General features: G+C 44.1%; 1 protein-coding gene across 3 annotated transcripts in view; it reads left to right on the plus strand.

Moving 5' to 3' along the window:
• RETREG1 (reticulophagy regulator 1) overlaps positions 1–26,989 on the plus strand; it is a 173,222-nt gene that overhangs the window by 114,135 nt on the left and 32,098 nt on the right. For 2 of the 3 annotated variants that reach the window (XM_056520939.1, XM_056520940.1), the window contains one exon: positions 22,417–22,543. In XM_056520939.1, coding sequence (XP_056376914.1) covers positions 22,417–22,543 — 127 coding nt within the window. Of the gene's footprint in view, positions 1–8,061; positions 8,221–22,416; positions 22,544–26,989 lie in introns of those variants that run through there. The other variant, XM_056520941.1, reaches the window with a different exon arrangement.

The raw sequence follows: 26,989 nt of genomic DNA on the forward strand, positions 1-26,989 counted from the left end.
AATTGTTCACCAAGGGATACCCTTATCATTCTGGTCCTAGAGTACCAGTTATCAACTACTCGTGTTGTCTTGCCCATGATACATGTCAGAAAGTCGAAGAACACTGTCATGATGTTGTATTGCATCAACATCAAGTGAATGGGGTTATGTTGCAACCTGCAAGTGACTGCAACCTTGCCTAGAAGTCTATCCTGCATGGATTTCTATCTGTTGTTGGATTGCATGTGTGGCCACTTTTGGGCCGCAGCATGCCCTACTCTTATTCGCTGGCTATCAGCAGGCACCCCATGCAAACACCTGGGGGGGTGCTGAGACCCCCCCATGTCGGTTATCGCCGCAAATCGTAGGTCAATTCAGACCTGCGATTTGCAGCTCTTCCGGGTCAAACGGGTCTCTGGTGACCCGGTGACCCGGAAAAAAGGGTGAATGGGGCTGTCCGAGACAGCCCCATTCACCCTTACCCAGCAGGAGTGAGGTGGCACGGGTGCCGCCTCACGATCACGTGATCGATCGATCGGAATGACCGACCAATCACGACCCTGCTGGGCGGTGATCGGGGCCGGCGGGGGTCTCCTCCCTTCCCCTGGTCCGGCAGGGGTTCCCTCAGGATCGGTGGCGGCGGTTCCGGCGGCAGGAACGGTGGCAGCAGAGGCGATGGTCCCGGCGGAGCAGGCGGCAGGGTACAGCAGGAAGTGAGGCCTGTTCACCTCCTGCTGTTGCTTAGCAACAACTCGCAGCATGCAAAGCCAAAGGGCATGCTGGGAGTTGTAGTTTTGCAACAGCTGGAGTTCCAACTACAACTCCCAGCATGCCCTTTGGTAGTCTGTGCATGCTGGGGGTTGTAGTTATGCAACAGCTGGAGGCACATTTTTTCTATGAAAAAGTATGCATCCATCTGTTGCATAACTACAACTCCCAACATGAACAGACTACCAAAGGGCATGCTGGGAGTTGTAGCAGTGTGCCACCAGCTGTTGCAAAACTACAACTCTCAGCATGCCCTTCGACTGTCAATGCATGCTGATTGTTGCAGTTTTCCAACAGCTGGAGACACATTGGTTGTGAAACCGAGTTTGTTACCTAACTCAGTGTTTTGCAACCAGTGTGCCTCCAGCTGTTGCAAAAATACAACTCCCAGCATGCACTGAGTGCACATATGAGGTATTTCCTTACTCAAGAGAAATTTGGTTACAAATTTTTTTTTTTTTTTTTTTTTTTCCTTTTACCCCTTGTAAAATTTCAAAAACTGGGTGTACAAGAACATGCGAGTGTAAAAAATGAAGATTTTGAATTTTCTGCTTTACCTTATTCCTGTTCCTTATTCCTGTGAAACACCTAAAGGGTTAACACACTTTCTGAATGTCATTTTGAATACTTTGGGGGGTGCAGTTTTTATAATGGGGTCATTTATGGGGTATTTCTAATATGAAGACCTCTCGAATCCACTTCAAAACTGAACTGCTCCCTGAAAAATTCCGATTTTGAAAATTTTGTGAAAAATTGGAAAATTGCTGCTGAACTTTGAAGCCCTCTGATGTCTTCCAAATAAAAACATGTCAACTTTATGATGCAAGTATAAAGTAGACAAATTGTATTTGTGAATCAATATATAATTTATTTGGAATGTCTATTTCCTTACAAGCAGAGAGTTTCAAAGTTAGAAAAATGCTAAATTTTCATTATTTTACATGAAATTTTGGGATTTTTCACCATGAAAGCATGCAAGTAAGAATGAAAATTTACCACTATGTTAAAGTAGAATATGTCACGAAAAAAAAAAATCTCAGAATCAGAATAATCGGTAAAAGCATCCCAGAGTTATTAATGCATAAAGTGACAGTAGTCAGAATTACAAAAAAGGGCTCAGTGCTTAAAGGGGTACTCTGCCCCTAGACATCTTATCCCCTATTCAAAGGATAGGGGATAAGATGTCAGATCGCTGCGGTCCCGCTGCTGGGGACCCCGGGGATCACCACTGCGGCACTACACTATCATTACTGCACAGAGCGAGTTCGCTCTGCACGTAAAGACGGGCAATATAGGGGCAGGAGCATCGTTACGTCACGGCTCCGCCCCTCGTGACGTCGCGGCCCGCCCCCTCAATACGAGTCTATGGGAGGGGGCGCGGTGGTCGTCACGCCCCTGCCATAGACTTGCATTAAGAGGGCGGGCCGTGATGTCACGAGGGGCGGAGCCGTGATGTCACGCTGCTACATCCCCTGTATCGCCCGTCATTATACACAGAGCGAACTCAGCAGCGGGACCCCGGCGATCTGACATCTTAGATAAGATGTCTAGGGGCAGAGTACCCCTTTTAGGTGAAAAAGGGCTGAGTCCTTAAGGGGTAAGTGACTTTGAACTTGGCATTGTTGAATGAATAGACTGGTTCAAGATGACAAAAAATGTAACAGTAACTCAATCTTAGTAACTTGTTACATGCAGAATACCATCCTTAAATGCACAGCAAGTTGAACTTTGAAGGAGGAGACCACAACAATAAAATTTAAAATAGCCATTTTCCTTCCCGGTATCATGTGACTTGTTAGGGTTACATGGTCTCAGATGTGAATGGGGAGCAGGTGTCTTAAATGTTGTTTCATTGCTCTTACACTGTATAACACTGGTCACTGAAAGTGCACCATGGTACCTCATGGAGAAGAATTCTCTGAGGATCTGAAAAAAAGCATACAAAAGGCCTGGGCTATAAGAAGATTGCCGTGGCACTGAAACTGAGCAGCAGCACGGTGGGCAAGGCCATACAGTAATTTCACAGGACAGGTTTCACTAAGATTCAGCCTCATCATGGTCGACCAAAGAAGTTGAGTGCACATGCTCAGCATCATATCCAGAGGTTGTTAATGAGAAATAGATGCACACTCACTACTTTACATAGTAGCAGAGTGTCATTTATTCAGTGTTGTCACATAAAAAAGATAGAATAAAATATTTACAAAAATGTGAGTGATATACTCACTTAAGTGAGATACTGTATATTTATTTGTAGTTCACATGCAATTGTAATGGCAGATGTTATGTCATTTCTTGGCAAGGAAGGTGCAGAGCAGCAAAGACAATGCAGATTTTTTGTGCAAACTGCCAGATGATGTCACAACAGGAGCCCCGGGGGATAAGGGTGGGCATGTGTTTTTTTTTATATGAATGCCACCCCCAGCAACATAAAATCTTTTATTTAGTGTGCTCATGCATGAGGAACGTTTGTATCATATAGAGATGAAGCACCACTTTTAATTTCTGTTAATTCATCCTGTAACTAGTCCATCCTGCAAGTATATATTTATAGATATATTTATTATTTCTTTTATAGGGGGACACAAATTTAGTTAAAGCAGACCTGTCAGCTGGAAAATAGGGGTATTAATAAGCCCATGTCTAGAAAGGACCTGTTGGTAAAGGAAAAAGAGAGAGACTGACACACAGGCACCTCGTATATAACCACTTAGACCCTTGGGATATAAGTAAAAAACTCAGGGGGAGATTATCAAAACCTGTCCAGAGGAAAAGTTGCTGAGTTACCCGTAGCAACCAATCAGATTGCTTCTTTCCCTTTTGAAAAGGCCTCTAAAAAATTAAAGAAGCAATCTGATTGAAGAAGCAATCTGATTAGTCGCTATGGGCAACTTAGCAACTTTTCATCTGGACAGATTTTGATAAATCTCCCCCTCAGGCCGCAACAAACCCATAGGTAGTGGCTGCTCACCTTGGGTGAATATAAAACTTGCGTAGCAGTCCACGAGCGTGGGAACCAAACAAATCCTGATGCAAAGCAATAGTTTGTAGAAGAAAATGACCCTTGATGAGGCGCTGGAACAGTTTATTAGTAGTAAAAAACAATAAACATGGATGACCCGTTTTGGGGGAGCCACCCCCTTCCTCAGATCAGTAAGGGGGTGGCTTCCTCAAAATGCGTCATCCATGTTTATTGTTTTTACTACTAATAAACCATTCCAGTGTTTTGTATAACCTGCATCTCTGGTCTGGTTTGTAACCCAATTGGAGCTAGTAGCGCCTTCTCAATGGTCATTTTCTTCTACCCACTACTGCATGTATAGAAAGGGCTAGTCACCATGATTTTGGTCATACCTTTTTTTATTTTAATTGTCCTCTTAATAGGCGAGATAAAAGCCTTTAAGTTATTATTTGAAAAGGGCTCAGGTGCCCAGGGGTCGTTTCCAAGCATGGAAAAGTCTAACCAGGCCAATGTCCTCTCTGACACTTTGACTTTAATTAAATTTAGCTCTGGCTCCTCCCATTTCTCTTGATCATCTCTGAGATGTTTCTACACCTTGACTGGAGTCCCCCGTGGGAAGTTCAGTTGATTGGACAGGATTTGGAAAGACACAGCCCTGTCTATATAAGGTCTCACAGCTGACAATGCATATCAGAGCAAATACCAAGCCAGGTGGAAAGAACTGCCTGTAGAGCTCAGATACATGATTGTGTGGAAGCACAAACACAAAAATACACACCTGTGTGCAGAAGAAAGAAACTTCCAGAAGGTCAGTCATCACTACAACAATTCCATCAATCTGGAATTTATGGCAGAGTGGTCAGAAAGAAGCCTTTCCACAGTAAAAGAAAGCCCACTTGAAGTTTGCAAAAAAAAAAAAAAAAAAACAACAAAACATAAAGGACATAAAATAATGGAGAAAAATATTCTGTTTATTAAACTTTTTGTCTTAAAGGGGTACTCCGGTGCTGAGTGTTCTGAACAAATTGTTCCAAATGCTTAGAGTCGACATCGGGGCTCGTGATGTCACAGCTCTGCCCCTCATTATGTCATGTCCCGCCCCCTCAATGCAAGTCTATGCGAGAGGTCGTGATGGTCACCACCCCCCACTCCCATAGACTTACATTGAGGGGGCGGGCATGACATCATGAGGGGGCAGGGCCGTTATAACAATTTGTTCTGAATGATCAGCACCAGTGTACCCCTTTAAGTGTCCTGTCTGGAGGAAACCAGGCACTGCTTCATCCCAACTGTGAGGCATATTGGTGGAAGAATCATGCTGTTGAGTGTTTTTCATCAGCTGGGACAGGGAGTCTGGTCAGGGTTGAGGTAAAGCTGAGTGGAGAAAAGTACAGAGATATTCTTAAAGGGGTTGTCCAGAAAACTGTCTTATCCCCTATCCACGGGATAGAAAATAAGTATCTGATCAAAGCTGGTCCAACCGCTGGACCTAGAACCTCCACCCTCCACTTATGTCAATTGAATATTTAAGTTTTTCCTTTTCAATAAATTAGCAAAGATTTCTATCATTCTGTTTTCACTTTGTCATTATGGGATATTAAATGATGGGAGAAACCTTGATTTTCTTTTTTTTGTTACCACAAGACACAACAAAACAAAATGTAAAAAGAAGGTTGAAAACTTTCTAAATGCCCTGTACCAATAAATGGACAGATAGGTACTTTCCACATCTTCCAACCTTGTATAGGGAGAGGAAGAGCAGGATTCAGGAGTCAAGTGATATTGTAGTGATAAGCTGTATCGCTGATCATCACAGCTTACTAGGGATGCCTTTGATCATTTACAGATAAAATGCAATTCCAGGGTTTATCATATTGACATTTCATTACAGTCATGAGAGACAAAGAGATTTACTTATGGTTCTAGTGACACATACAGTATATCTTGTGGAAAATTTACATTAGCATGATGTTTGGAATTATATACAGTAGGTGAACTAGCTAATAGCTAAAGCATGATCTCACGTAAAAAAATATGTATATAATCATATAAATGTTATTGCCATTTATAGTTTAAGACTAAAGGCTCGTGTAACGTGCACCTACCGTGTTTCTCCGAAAATAAGACCGGGTCTTATATTAATTTTAGTCACAAAAAACACACTAGGGCTTATTTTCAGGGTAGGGCTTATTTATTTATGTACAGTATGTACCTTGAACAACATGGGGGGCTGTAGCAGTGTGGAGGATGGGGGGCTGTAGCAGTGTGGAGGATGCCGCACCCCCCCCCCCATCTTCCACACTGCTACAACCCCCCATCCTCCACACTCCTGCAGCCCCGCATCCTCCACACTCCTACAGCCCTCTATCCTCCACACTCCTACAGCCCCCCATCCTCCCCTTCCCCATCATTCTCCACACTCCTACAGTGCCCCCCAGGTAGGGCACACATTCCATCCCCCCGGCTCAATTACGGTAACTTGCCGCGGGACCAGCCAAGGGGGGGTGGGGTGGATAGTGGTCTACGGGCATTACTGGCAGCCGTGGTCCGGATCTGGACCGCGGTCTGCCAGTTGATTACCCCTGGCCTAGGTCTTATTTTTGGGGTAGGGCTTATATTGCAGCCCACCCTGATAATCCTGCTAGGGCTTACTTTTGGGGTAGGGTTTATTTTCGGGGAAACAGGGTATATAAGTGCCCTTACAATGTCTCTGTATTACTTTAATTTCCAATTGCGGTATAGGGAGTTTTTTTAATCACCGTCTTTATAAATGTAACAAAAAAAAGTGCCATGTGTTATTAAATGTCATGTATGCAGAACATCTCTGTATGTACAGTACATTACACAATAGAGTCTTTGGTGGCACACAGAAGTGCTAAAGAGCCATATCTACTCTCTGCTATATGTAGGCAAAGGGCACAGGGCATACATAAAGTATAGAGCAGACATAAAGTACAACAGTGAAAGCTTTATTGGCATTAGTTCTGCTTTGTTATCCTGGCTTTTTCATTGTCTGTCCACCTTTGAGCAAAGTACAGTGGTCCCTCAAGTTACAATATTAATTGGTTCTGGGACGACCATTGTATGTTGAAACCATTGTATGTTGAGACCAGAACTCTATGGAAGCCTGGTCATTGGTTCTGAATCCACCAAAATGTCATCCAAAAATAGGAAAAAGGGAGGATTAAAGAAAAATAAATAGATAACTAATATAGATAAAGCAAGTCCTTACATATAAAAGTAAGAAATATCTGCTGGGAGCTGTAAATCACTGTCTATGTCAGTGTTTCCCAAGCAGGGAGCCTCCAGCTGTTGCAAAACTACAACTCCCAGCATGCCCGGACAGCCAAAGGCTGTCCGGGCATGCTGGGAGTTGTAGTTTTGCAACAGCTGGGGGCACCCTGCTTGGGAAACACTGGTCTATGTAGAGGACAGGACCTTCTTCGGGGTCCTGTAGAGTATACGCAATGTCCTAAAAAAAGTAACATGGAGCCACCCTTACCTGGTGTCCAAAGGAGCAGGTAACCCTGGTACAGGTAAAGAGTATAGAACATGTAATACCTCCCTGTACTGTAGGGGGCGCTACCAGACATCTGTCAGTGCATACGCTTCAGTAATACAGGTGTTTTACCAGTGAATACCCATTCTGATTGATCAGTTCTTCCGGCCATTGACATGTTTCACAGATCTGGACTGTCCGTAGCATTGTATGTTGAGTCTGGTTTCAACTTACAATGGTCCAGAAAGGACCATTGTATGTTGAAACTATTGTTTGTTGAGGCCATTGCAAGTTGAGGGATCACTGTACACACATGGGTCGAGGATGGTAGGCATCTCAGGAGATACGGAGTAGCCAGTTGGTTCTAGTTGTCTTTCCTACTGTGTAAGACCTGTATGGATTTTGAAGCGGACATAGAAGTGTATGGGGGGGGGGGTTGAGTCCTTCTTCAGTATGATGTTGAGATGCATACATCCTGTTTACTTATTTCACTATAAGAAAACATGAAAACATCCACTGAATTCCTTGTTTGCTTATAAATGCTTTACATTCAATGCCATCTGTATAACTGTAATAACTGAGCTTTATTGGCAAGAGGCAGAGTCCAAGCCAACAAATAATTAACACTTAGTCTTTGGGTAATACCCTGACATATGTCCACTAGCAGGAAGTGTCACAATAAAAATACAGCAGGGGTGTTGCCTGGTTAGAGCAGTGGATAAGATGCCAGCAGGCTGGAGAGGCAAGGCAGCTCATGAGACCTGAGTGTGTGTTCACACTATTTATAACAGCCAATCCCTGCACGCTCACAGAGAGCTTCATTCAAGACTAGGGACACACAGGAGGTTTGTAAACACACTTCGCAGCACCGAGCTTACAGGACTTGGGCAAACCTGGTGAAGGTTAAGTAGAACAAAACACGTCTATACCTGGATTAAACTGACTGGCACAGACATCTTTTAAACAAAAAGGCAGAAATGCCTGAAGGAGAAGACTTTGAACTTGATGAAAGGTATTGTATTGTTATTTTATTCCAGGTTTGATGGCAATGTGTTAGATAGACAGTCAATCTTTGTTCTGCCCTTTCATGGAGTGCATTAAATCGATCTTACTACCCTCTCCTATTTACAGACCCCTAGGCACTCTGTGCGCTGCTTTATGATGCCCTCATGAGGCGCACTATACCATACTTTTCACAATATGCAATGGAGCATTCACTTATATCATATGAAATTGTGAGAAAAGCTTTTATCTGACTCCAGGTGATATTGAAGACATAAGCAGATACAGTATAGATTCACAAAACACAAATCCACAATATAGATGTGTACAAGAAGCCGTAAAGAAGGTATCGTATGTTATATCTGTGTAATTATCCAATAACCCACCGCATTGCTGGAGTCAAATTTAGGCCTTCTATAAGAAGTATATCCGGGGGGATCTGTATATACTATCGTGACTAGGATACATAAATACTGTAGTTACTGCTTGTTCTTACTCATCCATCATAAAATGGAAGTTTTCATAACAAGTAGTTAAGAAATCTTTTGCTGGCGTCACACAACAGCAAGGATGTAATTAAATGTACATAATGCCTTATTATGTATGGAGCATATCTCTGAAGAATGTTTAACTAACTTTATAGGTCATGCTGGGTATTAGCATTCATTCTACATGATAAGATACATTACTTACACTGGTATTCACACTGAAGAGGAGGGGGTCAGGGTATGCTTAATGTAATTTAGAAGTAACAAAACTGGTGCAAATTGTTTCCTCATGGGAGTTGCCTATAGGTTAGTCATAATGTACAACACTTTCTAAGATACATTTTTAGAATTATCCATTTTATTGTTCAGAGAAACATCATCTCTCATCATTTTAACCATGGAAGAATCAGCTCATTGTAAAAGCATTGGATTGTCTTAAAGTTTAAACTGTAAATTTCGTAAATTCATGTAAGGTATGAATAAACAGTCACATAATCCAAATAACAAGTTTAACATATGGCTAGCCCATTGAGTTGATGGAGTGATATCACCACCCAGTCATGAATGTATCTGTTACACCGATGGTGGAATTGTGCCCTACTTTACCCTATGCATATGATAGAAGCTAGACACACATACCATGGGACACGTGTGAAAAACACATGGTTCAACCATCTAGGGAAGCAGTATAATGTGTATAGTACAGATGTAGGGGAATGTTGCCTACACCAGTGAATAATGGCGAGTTTCACCTAGGGTTCTTTACCTCCGGGTGAAAAGAGGCGGAACATGTTCTGTACAGCTTACAAAGTTTATTAGATTTTAAGGCAATGTGTGCAAAATATAAAAATACCTGGGCCACCTTAGGCAATAAAATTACTGGCATAAGGATGTTAGGGAAAGTTAAAGTGGTCGGCCAATTTAAAGGGGTGCTCTGGTGAAAAACACATTTTTTTAAATCAACTGGTGCCACAGATTTGTAAATTACTTCTATTTAAAAATCTTAATCCTTCCAGTACTTATCTGCTGCTATATGCTCCACAGGAAGTTCTTTTCTTATTTAATTTCCTTTCTGTCTGACCACAGTGCTCTCTGCTGACACCTGGGGATTTGCTTCTACTCTGGAGGGTTCCTAAAATGGACAGAGGTGTCAGCAGAGAGCACTGTGGTCAGGCGGAGAGGAAATTCAAAAAGAAAAGAACTTCCTGTGGAGCATATAACAGCTGATAAGTACTGGAAGGATTAAGATTAGTAAATAGAAGTCATTTACAAATCTGTTTAACTTTCTGGCACCAGTTGATTTAAGAAAAAATGTTTTCCAGCGGACTACCCCTTTAAAGGGGTACTCCGCACCAAACATCTTATCCCCTATCCAAAGGATAGGGGATAAGATGTCAGATCGCCGGGGTCCCGCTGCTGGGGACCCCGGGGAACGCTGCTGCAGCACCCCGCTATCATTACTGCGCAGAGCGAGATCGCTCTGCACGTAATGACGGGCAATACAGGGGCCGGAGCATCATTACGTCACGGCTCCGCCCCTCGTGATGTCACGGCATGCCCCCGTCAATACAAGTCTATGGGAGGGGGCATGGCGGTCGTCACGCCCCCTGCCCTAGACTTACATTAAGGGGACGGGCCGTGATGTCATGAGGGGCAGAGCCATGACGTCACGCTGCTCCGGCCCCTGTATCGCCCGTCATTACGCACAGAGCGAACTCGCTCTGCGCAGTAATGATGGCGGGGTGCCGCAGCGGCGATCCCCGGGGTCCCCAGCAGCGGGACCGCAGCGATCTAACATCTTATCCCCTATCCTTTGGATAGGGGATAAGATGCCAGGGGCGGAGTACCCCTTTAATGCTAATGTAAGCCAATACATGTTTATGATGATTATTTGATAGTTACTAATATTTTTTCGGCTATGATGTACCTCTTAGCTAACTCAGCTATTATAGCACCAGATTGCCCATTCCCCATGATAGCTAAACCCCATTTAAGAAACACAAAGAGAAAAAGAAACACAGCCGCACAGTTTGTATTTTGATCTACTTGCTTTTCAGCATGAATTCAAAAACTAACAGGTTGTTAGTATTAGGGATGTAAGAAAAAATCGATTCCCACGATTATAGCGATTTTTCATTTGCCGATACTGAATCGATTCAAAATATTTTTGAATCGATTCTTTTAGGGATGTGGAATTTGTATCTCCTGATGCCCGGAACAGCATGTCCCGGGCATCAGGAGATACAAGTTCCACATTTTGTCAGCCGGATCTGACGCGGCGGCGCTCTGGGTGTACGGAGCGGGCTCCGACTCCTGCCCGCTCCATACTCTGCAGCCCCCGGCTGTTCTCAGTAGCCGGGGGCCGCCGCTAATAGCCAGCATGCGGCGATCGCCGCGGCTGGCTATTAACCCTTTAGATCGCCGCTGTCAAAGCTGACAGCGGCGTCTAAAGGGAGATGTGTATGCTCTCCGTGGCTCTGTCATTGATAGATCCTGGCTGGACCAGGCTCTATCAATGGATCGCAGATAAATGGAGTTCAATAGAATCTATTCATCTGCCTGAGGAATCTAATGATTCCTAAAAGAATAATAAAGTGTACAAAAAAAAATAAAATAAAAATAAAGTTTTAATAAAAGTGTAAAAGACAGTGTTTTTTAGACAGAATGGGGATATATCGCGATGTATCATCACCTAGACGGTATCGCGATATATCGGGATATATCGAATCGCCACACTGGTATCGCGATTCGAATCGAATCGGCAAATTCTTGGCGATTCACACCCCTAGTTAGTATACATTTTGATTAAAAAAAAGTACAAGCCCACTCGCCACATCAAGGCCACCTATTTAGAGTGGGTCCCTAACCTAACACTGGCGTAGTGCCGGGCGGCGACACCCGCCCCCACGACACAATGCCCACAAAGGGAAAGACCCAGTGGGAGAATGTTAGGAGGAAACCCATATGCAGTCTCTTGCTGATTAAAAATGCCTGGGTCAAATGGGTGGAGCAGAGTGTTGGCTATGAAAGAGGGGAGAGACTACAATTGTGAAACACAAAGTGATAAAGAAACACAGCCGCACATCCACAATTTGTATTCTGATCTACTTGCGTCTCAGCATAAATTCAAAAACTAACAGGTTGTTAGTATACATTTTGATCAAAAAGTACAAAATACAAATGGTGGATGTGCGACTGTGTTTCTCTATTTGTGTTGTACATTTGTAGTCTCTCCCTTCTTCCATTTCCAGCACTCCACTCCACCCATTCGGCCCAGGCGTTTTTAATTAGCAGGAGACTGCATAAGAGTTTCCTCCTAACATTCTCCTAGCCCTCTGGCAGTGAGTACATGGTAGGTGTTCACATTGGTGTGGTTCTCTGTGGCGGCCATTGTTTCTGTGATGCTTTGTCTGTGGGGTGGTGCGGCACAAAGCCAGGGGTCGGGCAGCAGTGGGGCTGCCTGGCCACTGGGTCGTTCTCCCTGTGGGCACGGTGTCTCGGAGGCAGTGGTTGCCGCCCTGGCGCTATGCCAGTGTTAGGTTAGGGACCCACTCTGACTAGGTGGCCTTGATGTGGCGAGTGGGCTTGTACTTTTAGATCAAAATGTATACTGACAACCTGTTAGTTTTTTAAATTATGCTGAGAAGCAAGTAGATCAAAATCCAAATGGTGGATGTGCGGCTATGTTTCTGTTTCTCTATTTGTGTTAAACCCCATTTAAGGCATCTGTTTTGTCCCATGTGTCATTTTAAAAGCTCCAATAATTGCCACAATGTCCTTATGACAGCCTCAAGGCTGCCCCATGGGACACACCAAACCACATGCCAGACACAATACCCCCTAAGCCAGTCAAAATGCCCCTAATACAGACACAGCACCCATGTTTTGTGTTCTATAAGTGGTTGGCAGTTTAGTAAATATCATGTGAGAATTAACAAATACTTACATTGAATTGTTTGCCCAATGACTAACAAGTTAAGACTGTAATGTGGAACATTAGCTTAGGAAATACAGTAAACTCATTCGTTACTGGAAAAGTTAAAATTGACAAGTTGAATCTCCTTCATTTGATAACCTTTGTATCAGGGAGAAATGTAATGGCTTCTCTTCAGCACATCTAATAAAGTGAGTTCTTGTCCTGCCTATGTTTTAAAGCATATAAGCAGATTCCACTTTGCAGTGGCTGAACTATGTCAAGAAATGTGGTACTTGTAGGTAATAGAAAATGTCCTGAAATTAAACATTATAAGTATTACCTCTTGACATAGGCCCCAGAAGTAGCCACACTGAGCATTCATGGATCTTGTCTGAACTATATTGTGAAGGAGTATGGCACACAAAGGTGGTTTAAAGGGGTATTCCAGTATTTTCTAACTGTGCTCATGGTGCGGTTACATTGGTTAAATTAAATTAAAGAAAAGCCTATATTTAACCTCCTATACCCCCCCTCCCCCTTCCACCAGGGCTGTTTGTTGGTCTTCACTGCAATAAGTTTGTTTGTGTCATTGTCAGCACAAGGACTTTTCTGTTCAGCCAGTCAGTAGCTAAGGTGACACCTAACTAAAGGTTTTTTTCTATTTACCTACTTCCTAAGCACTGTTAGGGTATTTAGTTATCAGGATTTGTTCATACTGAGCCAAGGTAACAAAAAAATGGAAATTGGATTGAAACCTGATGGATCCAATATATTGTATACCATGTACAGCATGCTACTTGTCTAAAAGAACAAATCAGAGCTTTTCTTGTTTACTTACCCTGATGATGCACTTTCCCTGCCCTCCTGATGATTTTCCAAACGCAACGCTGCCTCACTATTTGGCCTCGGTGGGTTTAAAATGTCATCCGGAGGGCATGGAGAGCGCATCATCAATGGAAGTAAACAGAGCGACCAGGGTGAACTGGGGTGCTGGCACTAGAACGGGCGTGATGAGTAAGCTCTGGTCTTTAGTTTAGGACAAGTAGCATGTCCTTTGAGTATTCAGCAAATCACAATACCTTTTTATGCAGCTACATTTTGGAAATGTTCGGGCTCTTCTCTGTTCATGTCTTTGGAAGTCTTTTATGTCTGGCTAGTTTGACAAAGTAATTCCAGTTGACTTCTAAGTTCTACACAACGTGACCCACCCCAACTGTGCACTAATTTACAGTCATTCCTGTTATTTAATACACAATAACTGAATGCATAACTACATACCCCCTTTTAAATATGATGTTTAGTAGATATTTAGTGGCCAGTACAGTCTTTCTCTCAGGATTAGACAATTCAGACAAAATATTCAAGACTGCTCAGGTACCATGGGACTGTTAGTGAACAGCTACTTTTATGTCCAGCTCACATGGTAGATATTTAACACAGATTTTGCGATGTTCCATTAATATCACTGATAATCTGTGCCTTAGCCTTGCCCCTACATTGCAGAGAAAAACATGGGAGATGTCAATACACAAATTACACACAACTTCATTGGGTAACCAGATGTGGAAAAGTCAACTGAATGGTGCTATAATCATTTGCATGAAACTGCAAATCCATATAAGAGATCTATAGGCCTTCATCTTTAAAACTGGCAATGGATCTACTCGAAAAATTCAGCATATGAACATGGCCTTACTGGGACTGAGGTTTGTTATCTTTAAAGTCAATCTTTCATCTGTAGAACATGCTCAGAACTTGTGTCAAAGAGGCTGTGCTGAGCCTCCTTCCTCCCTGCCTTGAATGATAGATGTACAGGGCTCAGAGCTGGAAGACAAGCCCTGTACATAAATTAGTCATGCATTGGAGGGGTGGAGAGGGAGGAAGCTCAGCACAGACTGTTTTACACTAGATTGGAGTTGAGCTGCAGAAACTCAGCACAGCCATTATGAAGGGTGGGCCATATATATGGATACACCTTAATAAAATGGGAGTGGTTGGTGATATTAACTTCCTGTTTGTGGCACATTAGTATATGTGAGGGGGGAAACTTTTCAAGATGGGTGGTGACCATGGTGGCCATTTTGAAGTCAGCCATTTTGAATCCTACTTTAGTTTTTTCAATAGGAAGAGGGTCATGTGACACATCAAACTTATTGGGAATTTCACAAGAAAAACAATGATGTGCTTGGTTTTAACAATGTGCTGCCCATTGTGTTGGATTGTCAATGCAACCCTCTTCTCCCACTCTTCACACACTGATAGCAACACCGCAGGAGAAATGCTTGCACAGGCTTCCAGTATCCGTAGTTTCAGGTGCTGCACATCTCGTATCTTCACAGCATAGACAATTGCAGTGCCTCACAGCTTTTGAAGCTATGATTAGTTACTATTGACTTCTCAATGTTGGTTGTGTCTGCACTAGATCTTGTACATAGCCACCAGAAAGTTCCCATTGGAATTAGTTGGACATACTGCATAATTGTCCTACATAAAATCTAATGCAGACTAATAGGGGAGGAATTGCCAGAGTTGCCAGTGTTACCTAATAAGATTCCAGCTCTCATTAGAAGGCGTACACACGGATCAGTTTCTTTGCTTCTTTAAACACCTTGAATTTTTGTCTGCCCTAGTTCTGCATAATATATTTGGCACAACTTATAACATGCCGGATCCCTCCTTCACAAAATATCTGCCTTCTGGGACGACTCTAGGACCACTTTCACTAATATCTTTGGTAAATCTTGCAGAATTTTGCATGTTAGGCTGACTTATATGTTTTGTAAAACAAAACTGAAGAAAAGACTTTGCAACTCACCACTGCTGTAAGAAGCGTGGACTTTATTCCATGTAGCGGATCATGACACAATCCATGTTGGGGAATGGAGTTAGAGGAGGCAAAGGTACAGGTGGGACAGCACAGCTTCGTGCCGACTGGGCACTTTCTCAAGCCACACGAACGCTCACTCCACCTATTCACCTGACTAATAAGCCAGGTGAGCGGAAGGGCTGAGGTGAGGAGAAAGGGGAGGGGAGGGACAAAACCTCATACATAGTAGAATACAGCAAAGATGAGCAATTGATAAAGTACAATAAAGGGAAACACTAATTCACAAAAGTTCACAAAAAGACACTCAGATCTTGCCTGTCATTGAGACCGGCCGGTCCCAGGGTCCCATTCAATTTCATAATCCAGCAAGGCTCTTTTTGCAATAATAAATTATATCTATCTCCTCCTTGTTTTGGGACTTTAACTGCTTCTAGAACGGCAAATAGTCCACAGGGGCAAATAAGGGCATATATGACATATGTCATATATGCCCTTATTTGCCCCTGTGGACTATTTTATATAAGGAAAACAAAAAGAAATCTTTATCAGAATAAGAGAACACATTCGTCCCCTTGTTATGGGACATGGTGCCCCCAAATTTACTTGTCACATGCAGGAAGCCCATAGGAGCAATGGCCGTTGTAAAAAATTTGCCGGACTAGAAACAGTTAAAGTCCCAAAACAAGGAGGAGATAGACATCGCTTATTATTGTAAAAAGAGTCTCGCTGGATATTGAAATTAAATGCCCTGGGACCGGCCGGTCTCAATGACAAGATCTGAGTGTCTTTTTGTGAACTTTTGTGAATCTTTGTGCATTAGTGTTACGCTTTGTTGTACTTTATCGATTGCTCGTCTTTGCTGTATTCTACTATGTATGAGGTTTTGTCCCTCCCCTTTCTCCTCACCTCAGCCCTTCTACTGACCTGGCTTATTAGGCAGGTGAATAGGTGGAGTGAGCGTTCGTGTGGCTTGAGGAAGTGCCCAGTCGGCACAAAATTGCGCTGTCCCACCTGTACCCCCTGCCTCCTCTACCTCCCTTCCCCCAACATGGACTGTATCATGATCTGCTACATGGAATAAAGTCCACGAGTCTTACAGCAGTGGTAAGTTGCCAAGTCTTTTCTTCTGTTTTGTTTTACTTATCATATTTACGCCTTACTCTGAGCATTACTTAGCTGTCCAGTGGGGATCCGGAACACCTGCCTCCTTCCCTTGCACTTCTCAGGGGATCAGTAGTGCCGGATGAATAGGATTCTTCTATATTGTGTTTCTTATATGTTATGTGTATGGCCAGCGTTGGGGACATATATTTTAGCAGTATATATAAGCTAATGTTCCTAGTCATGACAAAGTGATGTCTGGGGAATGTTGGTGAGAGTCCAGAGACAAGCTCAAGTTATCGTCAAGCATGCTATCTCCAAGAAATCTGTTTTCTGTTTACTTGAACATTGGCTTTTGTTGGAAGATTTATTTTAGGGACTACTAACTTAGGTTTATCACCTGTTGTTTATTGTCACCATTATATACACCATACCTTCCAACATTTTAGGTAATGGAAAAGAGGGACACAGTAAGCATCCCGCATTTTTTGTTTTGCCGTGCCTCTAACTATGTCCAGTAACTGTCCAAAAACAAGTACCCGATCAGGCACTATGCAGACTATATAAGTGATTTACGTATAGTTACATCCAGTGACTACAGGGGGAGCTTACTCTGATTGGAACTGTTCTCTTTTTCTTTTCTTCTCTATCTGGTTCAGACACCATGAAGACTTCCTACAGTCACAGTTTATCTCAGCAGACTCTTTCAGACAAAAATCTTAGGCTCTGCACTTTATCGTTCCATAGTGCTTCATATGGTAATACAGTAATGCCTTCCTTGGTGCGTTTCACAGTAAAAGGTTTAAACTCAGCCTTCCCCCACACCATTGGAAGGGATAATACTATAATACTGTATATCCCGCTACAGCAGAATTTATTCCATAAAGAAGGAATAAAAATTTTAGGGGGTATTTCCATCTCAGATGTAGCCAAAGTGGAAATATTGGTCAGAATGTGGTGGCCACGAAAGTAGCCAAATGGCTTTGATTTTAAAAGAACATGTCATAAGCTGACTAACAAACAAATGCTTGTTCCTAGATGATTAAATCTTTTGTGCAGCCATTTTTGTGTAAACAGGTGATGTGCGGCCGATAGTGAGGAATTTAAAGGGCTGCACAAACTATCCAGCCATTGTTCATGCGGCCTGGTCGCTCGTTTACTCCGGTCTTGGGAAGGCACGGCAAACATACGCTGAACACTGAGATTGGCGCTTGCTGTTAGCAGCCCATCGTCCCATGTAATAGGGCCCTAACCAATGGCCAAAACCTTGTCTAAATCTGAAGAAGCAGGAGAGGGAAGGAGTATAACTGCAGGAACAGACAAAGTATCTAGTGTGTAACAATAGAGACACATAGTTCTACATAGGTGCTGGATACACAACATTGTAGAATATTTTTTAAACAGACTATTTGCAGAATAGCTTTGTATTTTGTATTCTTAAATGTATTGGAGCAATAAAAAGAAATGGTTACAAAGGTATAGTTACCCTAGTGGAAAACAACTGTTTTCAAATCAACTGGCTCCAGAAAGTTAAATAGATTTGTACATTTAATCTATTTAAAAATATTTGCCCTTCTGGTACTTATCAGCTGTTGTATACTACAGAGGAAGTTGTATAGTTCTTTTCTGTCTGACCGCCATGCTCTCTGTTGACACCTCTGCCCATGTCAGGAACTGTCCATGTCAGAAACAGATCGCCAAAGCAAATCTCTCCTGCTCTGGACAATTCCTGAAATGGACAGAAGTGTCAGCAGAGAGCACTGTGGTCAGACAGAAAAAAACTATACAACGTCCTCTGTAGTATACAGCTTCTGATAAGTACTGGATGGATTACGTTTTTTAAATAGAAGTAATATACAAATCTGTGTAACTTTCTGGCACCAATTGTTTTGAAGAATTTTTTTTCCACTGGAGTACCCCTTTAACTGTGACTATTATCATCAATTCAATAAATTATATTTTCCAACACTAACAATAAAACAGTAGTGTTGCCTACAGCAAAAGTCTGATATTTTCATTCCTCTAAGTAATAACTGTAAATTGCTATCTATATGATGATAATCTGTTCGATCGACCTGGTATTTCTCCTGCTGTGGTGTTCTCCTCACTGTGCTGTTTTTAGCATTTATCTTGTAGTTCTCAGTGGTTTACTGGAATACTTTCTTAATGGTATTTACTATTTACTCACATGATTAGATTGTTCCAGTAGTTTAAAGTTGCAGATTTGGAAATGTGCAACCTGAGAATGTGACCTTTAGGAGGTGGGTCTGGAGGCTGGTCACTAGCTATGTTCACATCATAGGGTTGCCTCACTATGCATGCAGGGAAATCATAAGATACAAATGACAGTGATAAAGAGAGGCAGCTGTGTGTTGCAGCTGACGGGTGACTGCTCTGTGTTTGTTTCCAAGTCTGTGCTTAAATTGAGTCTGTTTCAGTAGCTTGGCAGACTGCCACCATTGGAAGGAGGCAAAGTCAAAAAATGCTGCCGTCATAGCTGTCCAACTGGGGTTACTAGCATGAATTAACTTCAGGCCTGACATCTTATATTTTTGTTTGCCTTGCAAGTTTAGCTGAAAGCTGTTCCTCTCAACTTCCACGTACATGTACATGTTTGGCTATGCAAAGTAAGCATGTACTTCTTAAGGGGGTTTTCTGGTGAAATGTGTATACTTTTATTATGCCCGGGCTGCCACAATTGAAATAATAAACGTTGACTTACCTACCACCACCCCGCTGCTGCCAGTATCACCACCCCATCCTCCAGTGCATTCATATTCCTGCTTTTGGGGTTCGACATGTAACACTGCAGCTTAGGTATTCCCCGTCCGCAGCGATGTCCCTCCTAGGGCCGGTGATAGGCTGAGCCAAAGTTTGTATAGAGCCCTGGCTCGGCCTTCTTCCTGGTGCCCGAGCCCAATATGTCACACTTCTGCTCAGCCAATCACAGCAGGAGGTAAGTCAATGTTTATTATTTTAATTGTGGCAGCCCAGGCAATATGAAATAATTAAAGAAATTGCTGGAGTACTCCGCTAATGGGAAGAGAGAAGTAAGCAACTGCAAGATGCCTCTGGAAGAGTTTTTTTTCTGGTGAGAACAAAGAGCTACACATGTTAAAATCCAGATTGCCCAACATTTCTTTGACCCTAATTATTTCACACATTGTGCCCCCTAAATATAGTAATGGCAACAAAAACAATAGTGCCGGACACAGTGCCCCCTGTAAAGATCTGCCATCACATACCCACTGTAAGTAAGAATGCTAGACCCTGCCTGACACTTCCAGAACTATACAGATATAGATACTGACAGCACATTCATGTCATGATATTGCCTTTATCAACAGAAGGCACCAACTCATGTACTTGGTACCTGGTTTTCTCTGATTGACCATAAATGTATAGACAGCTGACAAAAAATATGGACAAAAGTATACTACACATTACACCTACAAGAGTTTTTAAGATATCCCAATTAAAAAAAATGTGTGAGTGGTTTAGCAATTGGCTTAGCGATAGGACACAGAGGGTAGTTATTGATAGGACATACTCTGGGTCACAGTTAATTGTGGGGTACCACAGCAGTTAGAATTGTGTCTTTTTCTTTTCAGTATGTTTCCTTCTATTCTTGTAGAGGGATTACAGAGAGAAATTCAATAGTAGCAGATGGTATGAAGCTCTAAAAGGTACAAGATGTTGGTTGTTCTGGTGCAAGTATAAACAAAATGGGAATATTGTAAAAAGAAAAACATGTGTAGACCAAGGAAGACATTAAAGCTCAAAGAAATAGGCATTTAAAATTCAAAATATCCACCTAAACAAATGAGAAACACATGGGTGGAAATAGGAGTCAATGTTGTGACAGAACTGTAAGAAATTGGTATAATGAAAATGAATTTATATATAAAAGAGCCAAATTAAAACCAGCACTAACACCTACACAGTAGGAACCAAGATTACAATGAGCTAAAGAGAAGCAAACATGGAGTGTGAAGGATTGGATGAAAGTAGTATTCAGTGATGAATCAACAGTCGGCATTGGCCATGGAGATGATGCTGCAACTTTTGGCTGGTGCATTGGTGTTCTAATAAAACATATAAAGATGACACCTACTGTCACCTACTGTCACTTTCCCTCACTTCTTTTTGATATGAGGTTGCATGGCATATAAGCAACCAGGGAGATGGAAGTCATTACAAGTCAATACAAAAAAATGTTGGACAATTTTGAAGCAAAGAGTGCTAAGGACGACTTATACATTTAATATCATAGGGAGACATTTATCAATGTTTGCTTATGTGTTCCTTTTTTTAGTTATTTTTTTTTTTTTTGCTTCTGTGCGACTTATTTATCAACTGGTTTCAGCTTGTTGATAAATTTCTTTCACTTAAGTTTTCTTTTTTTGCTTTGGTAGTGGCTTTTTCTGCTCCATGTCTGAGCTGGAGTAAATTTAGTAGGTTTTTTCATGCAATACGACTTTTTTGCGACTTTCGCACTTGATAAATCTCTGACCACTGCAAGTCAAAAATCACTTTTTGCTTTGGTAAGCAAGATTTTAATTTTTTTGCTTAGAACACTGAACATGCAAAAAGTCGCAGAAAAAAGAGCGAAGTCGCACGTGCGACTTTTTTGCGACAGTTTGAAGCAAAAAAAAACCTACTAAATGCTTTGTTAAATGTCCCCCATAGTCCGTAAACAATCCAGGTTGCAATATGAATAAATATTTATGGGGGAAATTGAAAAAAATGGCCAATGTCCAGTCCCCATTCTGTAAAGCTGATTTGTCCCAGCTCTTTGAGAGAGTTGGAGCCAGCCTCATGCAGAATATTGTTTATCATAAATAAAGCCCAGACCTTAAAGAATTCAGGTTTCAGAAAAGCCTGCAGAGGAGCAACAAAAGTCATCTGGATCTAGAAAGCAATATGACAAAATATGTGTCAGGATCTGGACTGGTATGCAGCGAGGACACTGGTGGTGGATCCTCTGTGTCAGAGAGGGATTGGCGTGGACCGTTCTAAGTTGCTACTGGTTCTAAGTTGCTACTGGTTTTCACCAGAGCCCGCCGAAAAGCGGGATGGTCTTGCTGCGGCGGTAGCAACCAGGTCGTGTCCACTGGTAGTGGCTCAACCTCACTGACTGCTGAGACTGGCGTGGTACAGGAGGACTAGACAGAGGCGAGGTCGGACGTAGCAGAAGGTCAGGGCAGGCGGCAAGGTTCGTAGTCAAGGGCAACGGCAGAAGGTCTGGAAACACTGGTAAAGGCTCTCACAAAATGCTTTCACTAGGCACAAGGCAACAAGATCCGGCCAGGACAGGAAGGGGAAGTGGGTTTTTATACACAAGGAGCAGGGAAGCTAATTAACACTGATTGGACCAGGCACCAATTAGTGGTGCACTGGCCCTTTAAATCTTAGAGAGCCGGCGCATGCGCGCCCTAGAGAGCAGGGCCGCGCGCGCCGGGACGTGACAGCCGGGGAACGGGACAGGTGAGTAGATTGGGATGCGACCCACGGGCGGGCGCGTCCCGCTACACGGATAGCATCCCCGCCGGCAGTGACAGTGCAGCACTCCCGGTCAGCGGGTCTGACGGGGGCGCTGCAGAGAGGAGAACGCCGCGAGCGCTCTGGGGAGGAGCAGGGACCCAGAGCGCTCGGCGTAACAATATGTTTCATGAAGCCATAATGTTCAGCTGTTAAACAAACATTGTCTTGTGTTTTTCCTATGAAGTAAAAAGCTAGTGATCCATAATTTGTGCCAGAGGATGTACATATATGTATCACTATGATAAATGTATTATTTATTTATGTATTATTAATTTGTTCGTGTGCTTTAATAATTAGATTATTTTTAATCTGTCGATTTATTTTTCTTAGGTGGGAGGTGATCAGTGCTAATTCAGAATGCAAACCTCGACTCAGCCAGTGCATTGCAGAATCCTGGTCAAGCTACACAGTATTTCTACATGAATTGTCTCATTTTAAACAGCAAAATCCAGGCAAGGTATGAATAGTATCTGTTTTGACTTCATGTTCATTTGAGAAAATAGGGTATACCAATGGGGTATATTCTGATGAATCCTATAATAACAACTCCCGTATTCATCCTTACAGATGACAGGATGGAATATGATACTTTTCAGTGTCCTGAGCCCTACGATTTTCATACCTTGAATAAACTAGCACAGAATAACCTTAAGATTATGAGCAAGTCAGTAGAGGACAAACGTGGGGGTTGTGAGCTCCATTGGAGAACCATGTGTCTTTCTTTATAAATGGCTTTGGGTGGATATCACCTCTGAGTTACATGCCTATCATTTACTAGCATGTTTATTAGCCATAAAACTGGAGTCAGACTGATAATTTGATGTTACAGTCAGGACATAAAATATACCATTAAAGCAACCACATGAATGTTGTTGTTTTTAATGGTATTGTTGGTCATAAATGCAATCTTGTCACTGTAATATCACTTTAGAGTAAGAAATGGATCTTGGTTGAGGCATTAACTACATTGGAAGGTTGATGAACCTGCACATGTAGTAATATACAATTTATTTAATCTCTGTGAACAATTATTTTATTAGCACAGCCCTTTCCATTGTACATGGTGGACTGAGGCACAGTCTGCCATATTTGTTAAGCATTCCATCATACCATTCGCATTAAAGGGGTACTCTAGTATCAGAAAAATGTATCTAAATGAAACTATCACTCCAAGATATATTCTGACATATAATATTTAGTCAGTGTCACGATGCCGGCTGGCAGGTAGTGGATCCTCTGTGCCAGAGAGGGATGGCGAGGACCGCGCTAGTGGACCGGTTCTAAGCCACTACAGGTTTTCACCAGAGCCCGCCGCAAAGCGGGATGGTCTTGCTGCGGCGGTAGTGACCAGGTCGTATCCACTAGCAACGGCTCACCTCTCTGGCTGCTGAAGATGCTGAAGATAGGCGAGGTACAAGGGAGTAGGCAGTAGCAAGGTCGGACGTAGCAGAAGGTCGGGGGCAGGCGGCAAGGATCGTAGTCAGGGGCAACGGCAGGAGGTCAGGAACACGGACTAGGAACAGACAAGGGAACGCTTTCACTAGGCACAAGTGCAACAAGATCCGGCAAGGGAGTGCAAGGGAAGTGAGGTAATATAGGGAAGTGCACAGGTGATTACCAATTAAGCTAATTGGGAAGATTGGACCAGGCACCATCATTGGTGCACTGGCCCTTTAAATCGCAGAGACCCGGCGCGCGCGCGCCCTAGGGAGCGGGGCCGCGCGCGCCGGGACAGGACCGAGGGAGAGCGAGTCAGGTACGGGGGCCGGGGTGCGCATCGCGAGCGGGCGCTATCCGCATCGCGAATCGCATCCCGGCTGAAGGCGGGACCGCAGCGCACCCGGTCAGTGGATCTGACCGGGGCGCTGCAACAACGAAGATGAGGCGGGCGCTCCGGGGAGGAACGGGGACCCGGAGCGCTCGGCGTAACAGTACCCCCCCCCTTGGGTCTCCCCCTCTTCTTGGGGCCAAAGAACCTGAGGAAAACAAACTCAATTTTTCCGTGATGAGGTCCGATGCAAATTAGGAGGGGTTCTGTGTGGAAACGTACGAGACAGTCCAATCTTTTATTGTAAAAACAATAGATGTAGAGGGGTCTGGCGAGACTGGTCACAGGAACGTAGAACCTGTTGATGAGAGAGGCCAAAAAAAATTTTCCTGCAGATCCGGAGTCCAAGAAGAGCATAGTAGAGAAGGAGAAGGTAGAGGCAGATATCCGCACAGGCACAGTAAGGCGTGGAGAAGCAGAGTTGACATCAAGAACTGTGTCACCCCCGTGCGGAGTCAGCGTACGTCTTTCCAGGCAGGGAGGACGGATAGGACAATCCTTCAGGAAGTGTTCGGTACCGGCACAGCACAGGCAAAGAATCTCCATGCGGCGTCGCGTCCTCTCTAGAGGTGTCAAGCGAGACCGGTCAACCTGCATAGCCTCCGCGGCGGGAAGCACAGGAACGGATCGCAGAGGACCAGAGGAGAGAGGAGCCGGGGAGAAAAAACGCCTCGTGCGAACAAAGTCCATATCCAGGCGGAGCTCCAGACGCCATCCGGAAGAACGCATGTCAATGCGAGTGGCAAGACGAATGAGTTCATGTAGGTCAGCAGGAGTCTCTCGTGCGGCCAGAACATCCCTAATGTTGCTGGATAGGCCTTTTTTAAAGGTCGCGCAGAGAACCTCACTATTCCAGGACAACTCGTAAGCAAGAGCACGGAACTGAATGGCGTACTCGCCAACGGAAGAAACACCCTGTTCCAGGTTCAGCAGGGCAATCTCGGCAGAAGAAGCTCGGGCAGGCTCCTCGAAGACACCACGGACCTCAGCGAAGAAGGACTGGACTGTGGCTGTGGCAGAATCACTGCGGTCCCCATCAAACTTGTCCGGCAGGGACAAGCAGGGGTTAAGAACGGCTGGTTGCTGCGGAGGAGTTGCAGGAGCCGGCGGAGGAGATGGTTGTTGCAGCTGTAGCTGTGACTGAAGTTGCTGTATCTGCGGCAGCAGCTGCTGTGACTGAAGTTGCTGTATCTGCGGCAGCAGCTGCTGTAACTGTGACTGAAGACGCTGTGTCTCGGAGATCAAGTATGCCAGCTGTTGATCTCGTTGGGCGATCTTTACGCCAAATTTGTCCGGCAGGGACAAGCAGGGGTTAGGAAGGACCGGTTGCTGCGGAGGAGTTGCAGGAGCCGGCGGAGGAGATGGTAGTTGCAGCTGGAGCTGTTGCTGTATCTGCGGCTGCAGCTGCTGTATCTGTGACTGAATACGCAGTGCCTCGGAGGTCAAGTATGCCAGCTGTTGATCTCGTTGCGCTATCTGTTGCGACTGCTGGGCGATCTGACGAGCTTGCTGGGCGACCAGCGTAGGGAGGTCAGCGACAACTGGCAGAGGAACTTCAGCGGGATCCATGGCCGGATCTACTGTCACGATGCCGGCTGGCAGGTAGTGGATCCTCTGTGCCAGAGAGGGATGGCGAGGACCGCGCTAGTGGACCGGTTCTAAGCCACTACAGGTTTTCACCAGAGCCCGCCGCAAAGCGGGATGGTCTTGCTGCGGCGGTAGTGACCAGGTCGTATCCACTAGCAACGGCTCACCTCTCTGGCTGCTGAAGATGCTGAAGATAGGCGAGGTACAAGGGAGTAGGCAGTAGCAAGGTCGGACGTAGCAGAAGGTCGGGGGCAGGCGGCAAGGATCGTAGTCAGGGGCAACGGCAGGAGGTCAGGAACACGGACTAGGAACAGACAAGGGAACGCTTTCACTAGGCACAAGTGCAACAAGATCCGGCAAGGGAGTGCAAGGGAAGTGAGGTAATATAGGGAAGTGCACAGGTGATTACCAATTAAGCTAATTGGGAAGATTGGACCAGGCACCATCATTGGTGCACTGGCCCTTTAAATCGCAGAGACCCGGCGCGCGCGCGCCCTAGGGAGCGGGGCCGCGCGCGCCGGGACAGGACCGAGGGAGAGCGAGTCAGGTACGGGGGCCGGGGTGCGCATCGCGAGCGGGCGCTATCCGCATCGCGAATCGCATCCCGGCTGAAGGCGGGACCGCAGCGCACCCGGTCAGTGGATCTGACCGGGGCGCTGCAACAACGAAGATGAGGCGGGCGCTCCGGGGAGGAACGGGGACCCGGAGCGCTCGGCGTAACAGTCAGCCACCAACTGTGCAAGTTCTCCCACTTAAAAAGATGAAAGAGGCCTGTAATTTTCATCATAGTTATACCTCAACCATGAGAGACATAATGAGAAAAAAATCCATAAAATCAAATTTTCTGATTTCTAAAGAATTTATTTGAAAATTATGGTGGAAAATAAGTATTTGGTCACCTACAAACAAGCAAGATTTTTGGCTCTCACAGACCTGTAATAAATTCTTTAAGATTCTCCTCGGTCGTCCACTCATTTCCTGTATTAATGGTACCTGTTTGAACTTGTTATCAGTATAAAAGACACCTGTCCACAACCTCAAACAGTCACACTCCAAACTCCACTATGGCCAAGACCAAAGAGCTGTCAAAGGACACCAGAAACATGAGCACCAAGCTGGGAAGACTGAATCTGCAATAGGCAAGCAGCTTGGTGTGAAGAAATCAACTGTGGGAGCAACTATTAGAAAATGGAAGACATACAAGACCACTGATAATCTCTCTCAATCTGGGGCTCTACGCAAAATCTCAACCCGTGGTGTCAAAATGTTCACAAGAACGGTGAGCAAAAATCCAAGAACCACACATGGGGGACCTGCAGAGAGCTGGGACCAAAGTAACAAAGGCTACCATCAGTAATACACTACGCCGCCAGGGACTCAAATCATGCAGTGCCAGACTTGTCTCCCTGCTTAAGCCAGTACATGTCCGGGCCCGTCTGAAGTTTGCTAGAGAGCATTTGGATGACCCAGAAGAGTATTTGGAAAATG

This window comes from Hyla sarda, chromosome 5 (assembly GCF_029499605.1).
Source record: "Hyla sarda isolate aHylSar1 chromosome 5, aHylSar1.hap1, whole genome shotgun sequence".
NCBI classification, from domain to species: Eukaryota; Metazoa; Chordata; class Amphibia; order Anura; family Hylidae; genus Hyla; species Hyla sarda.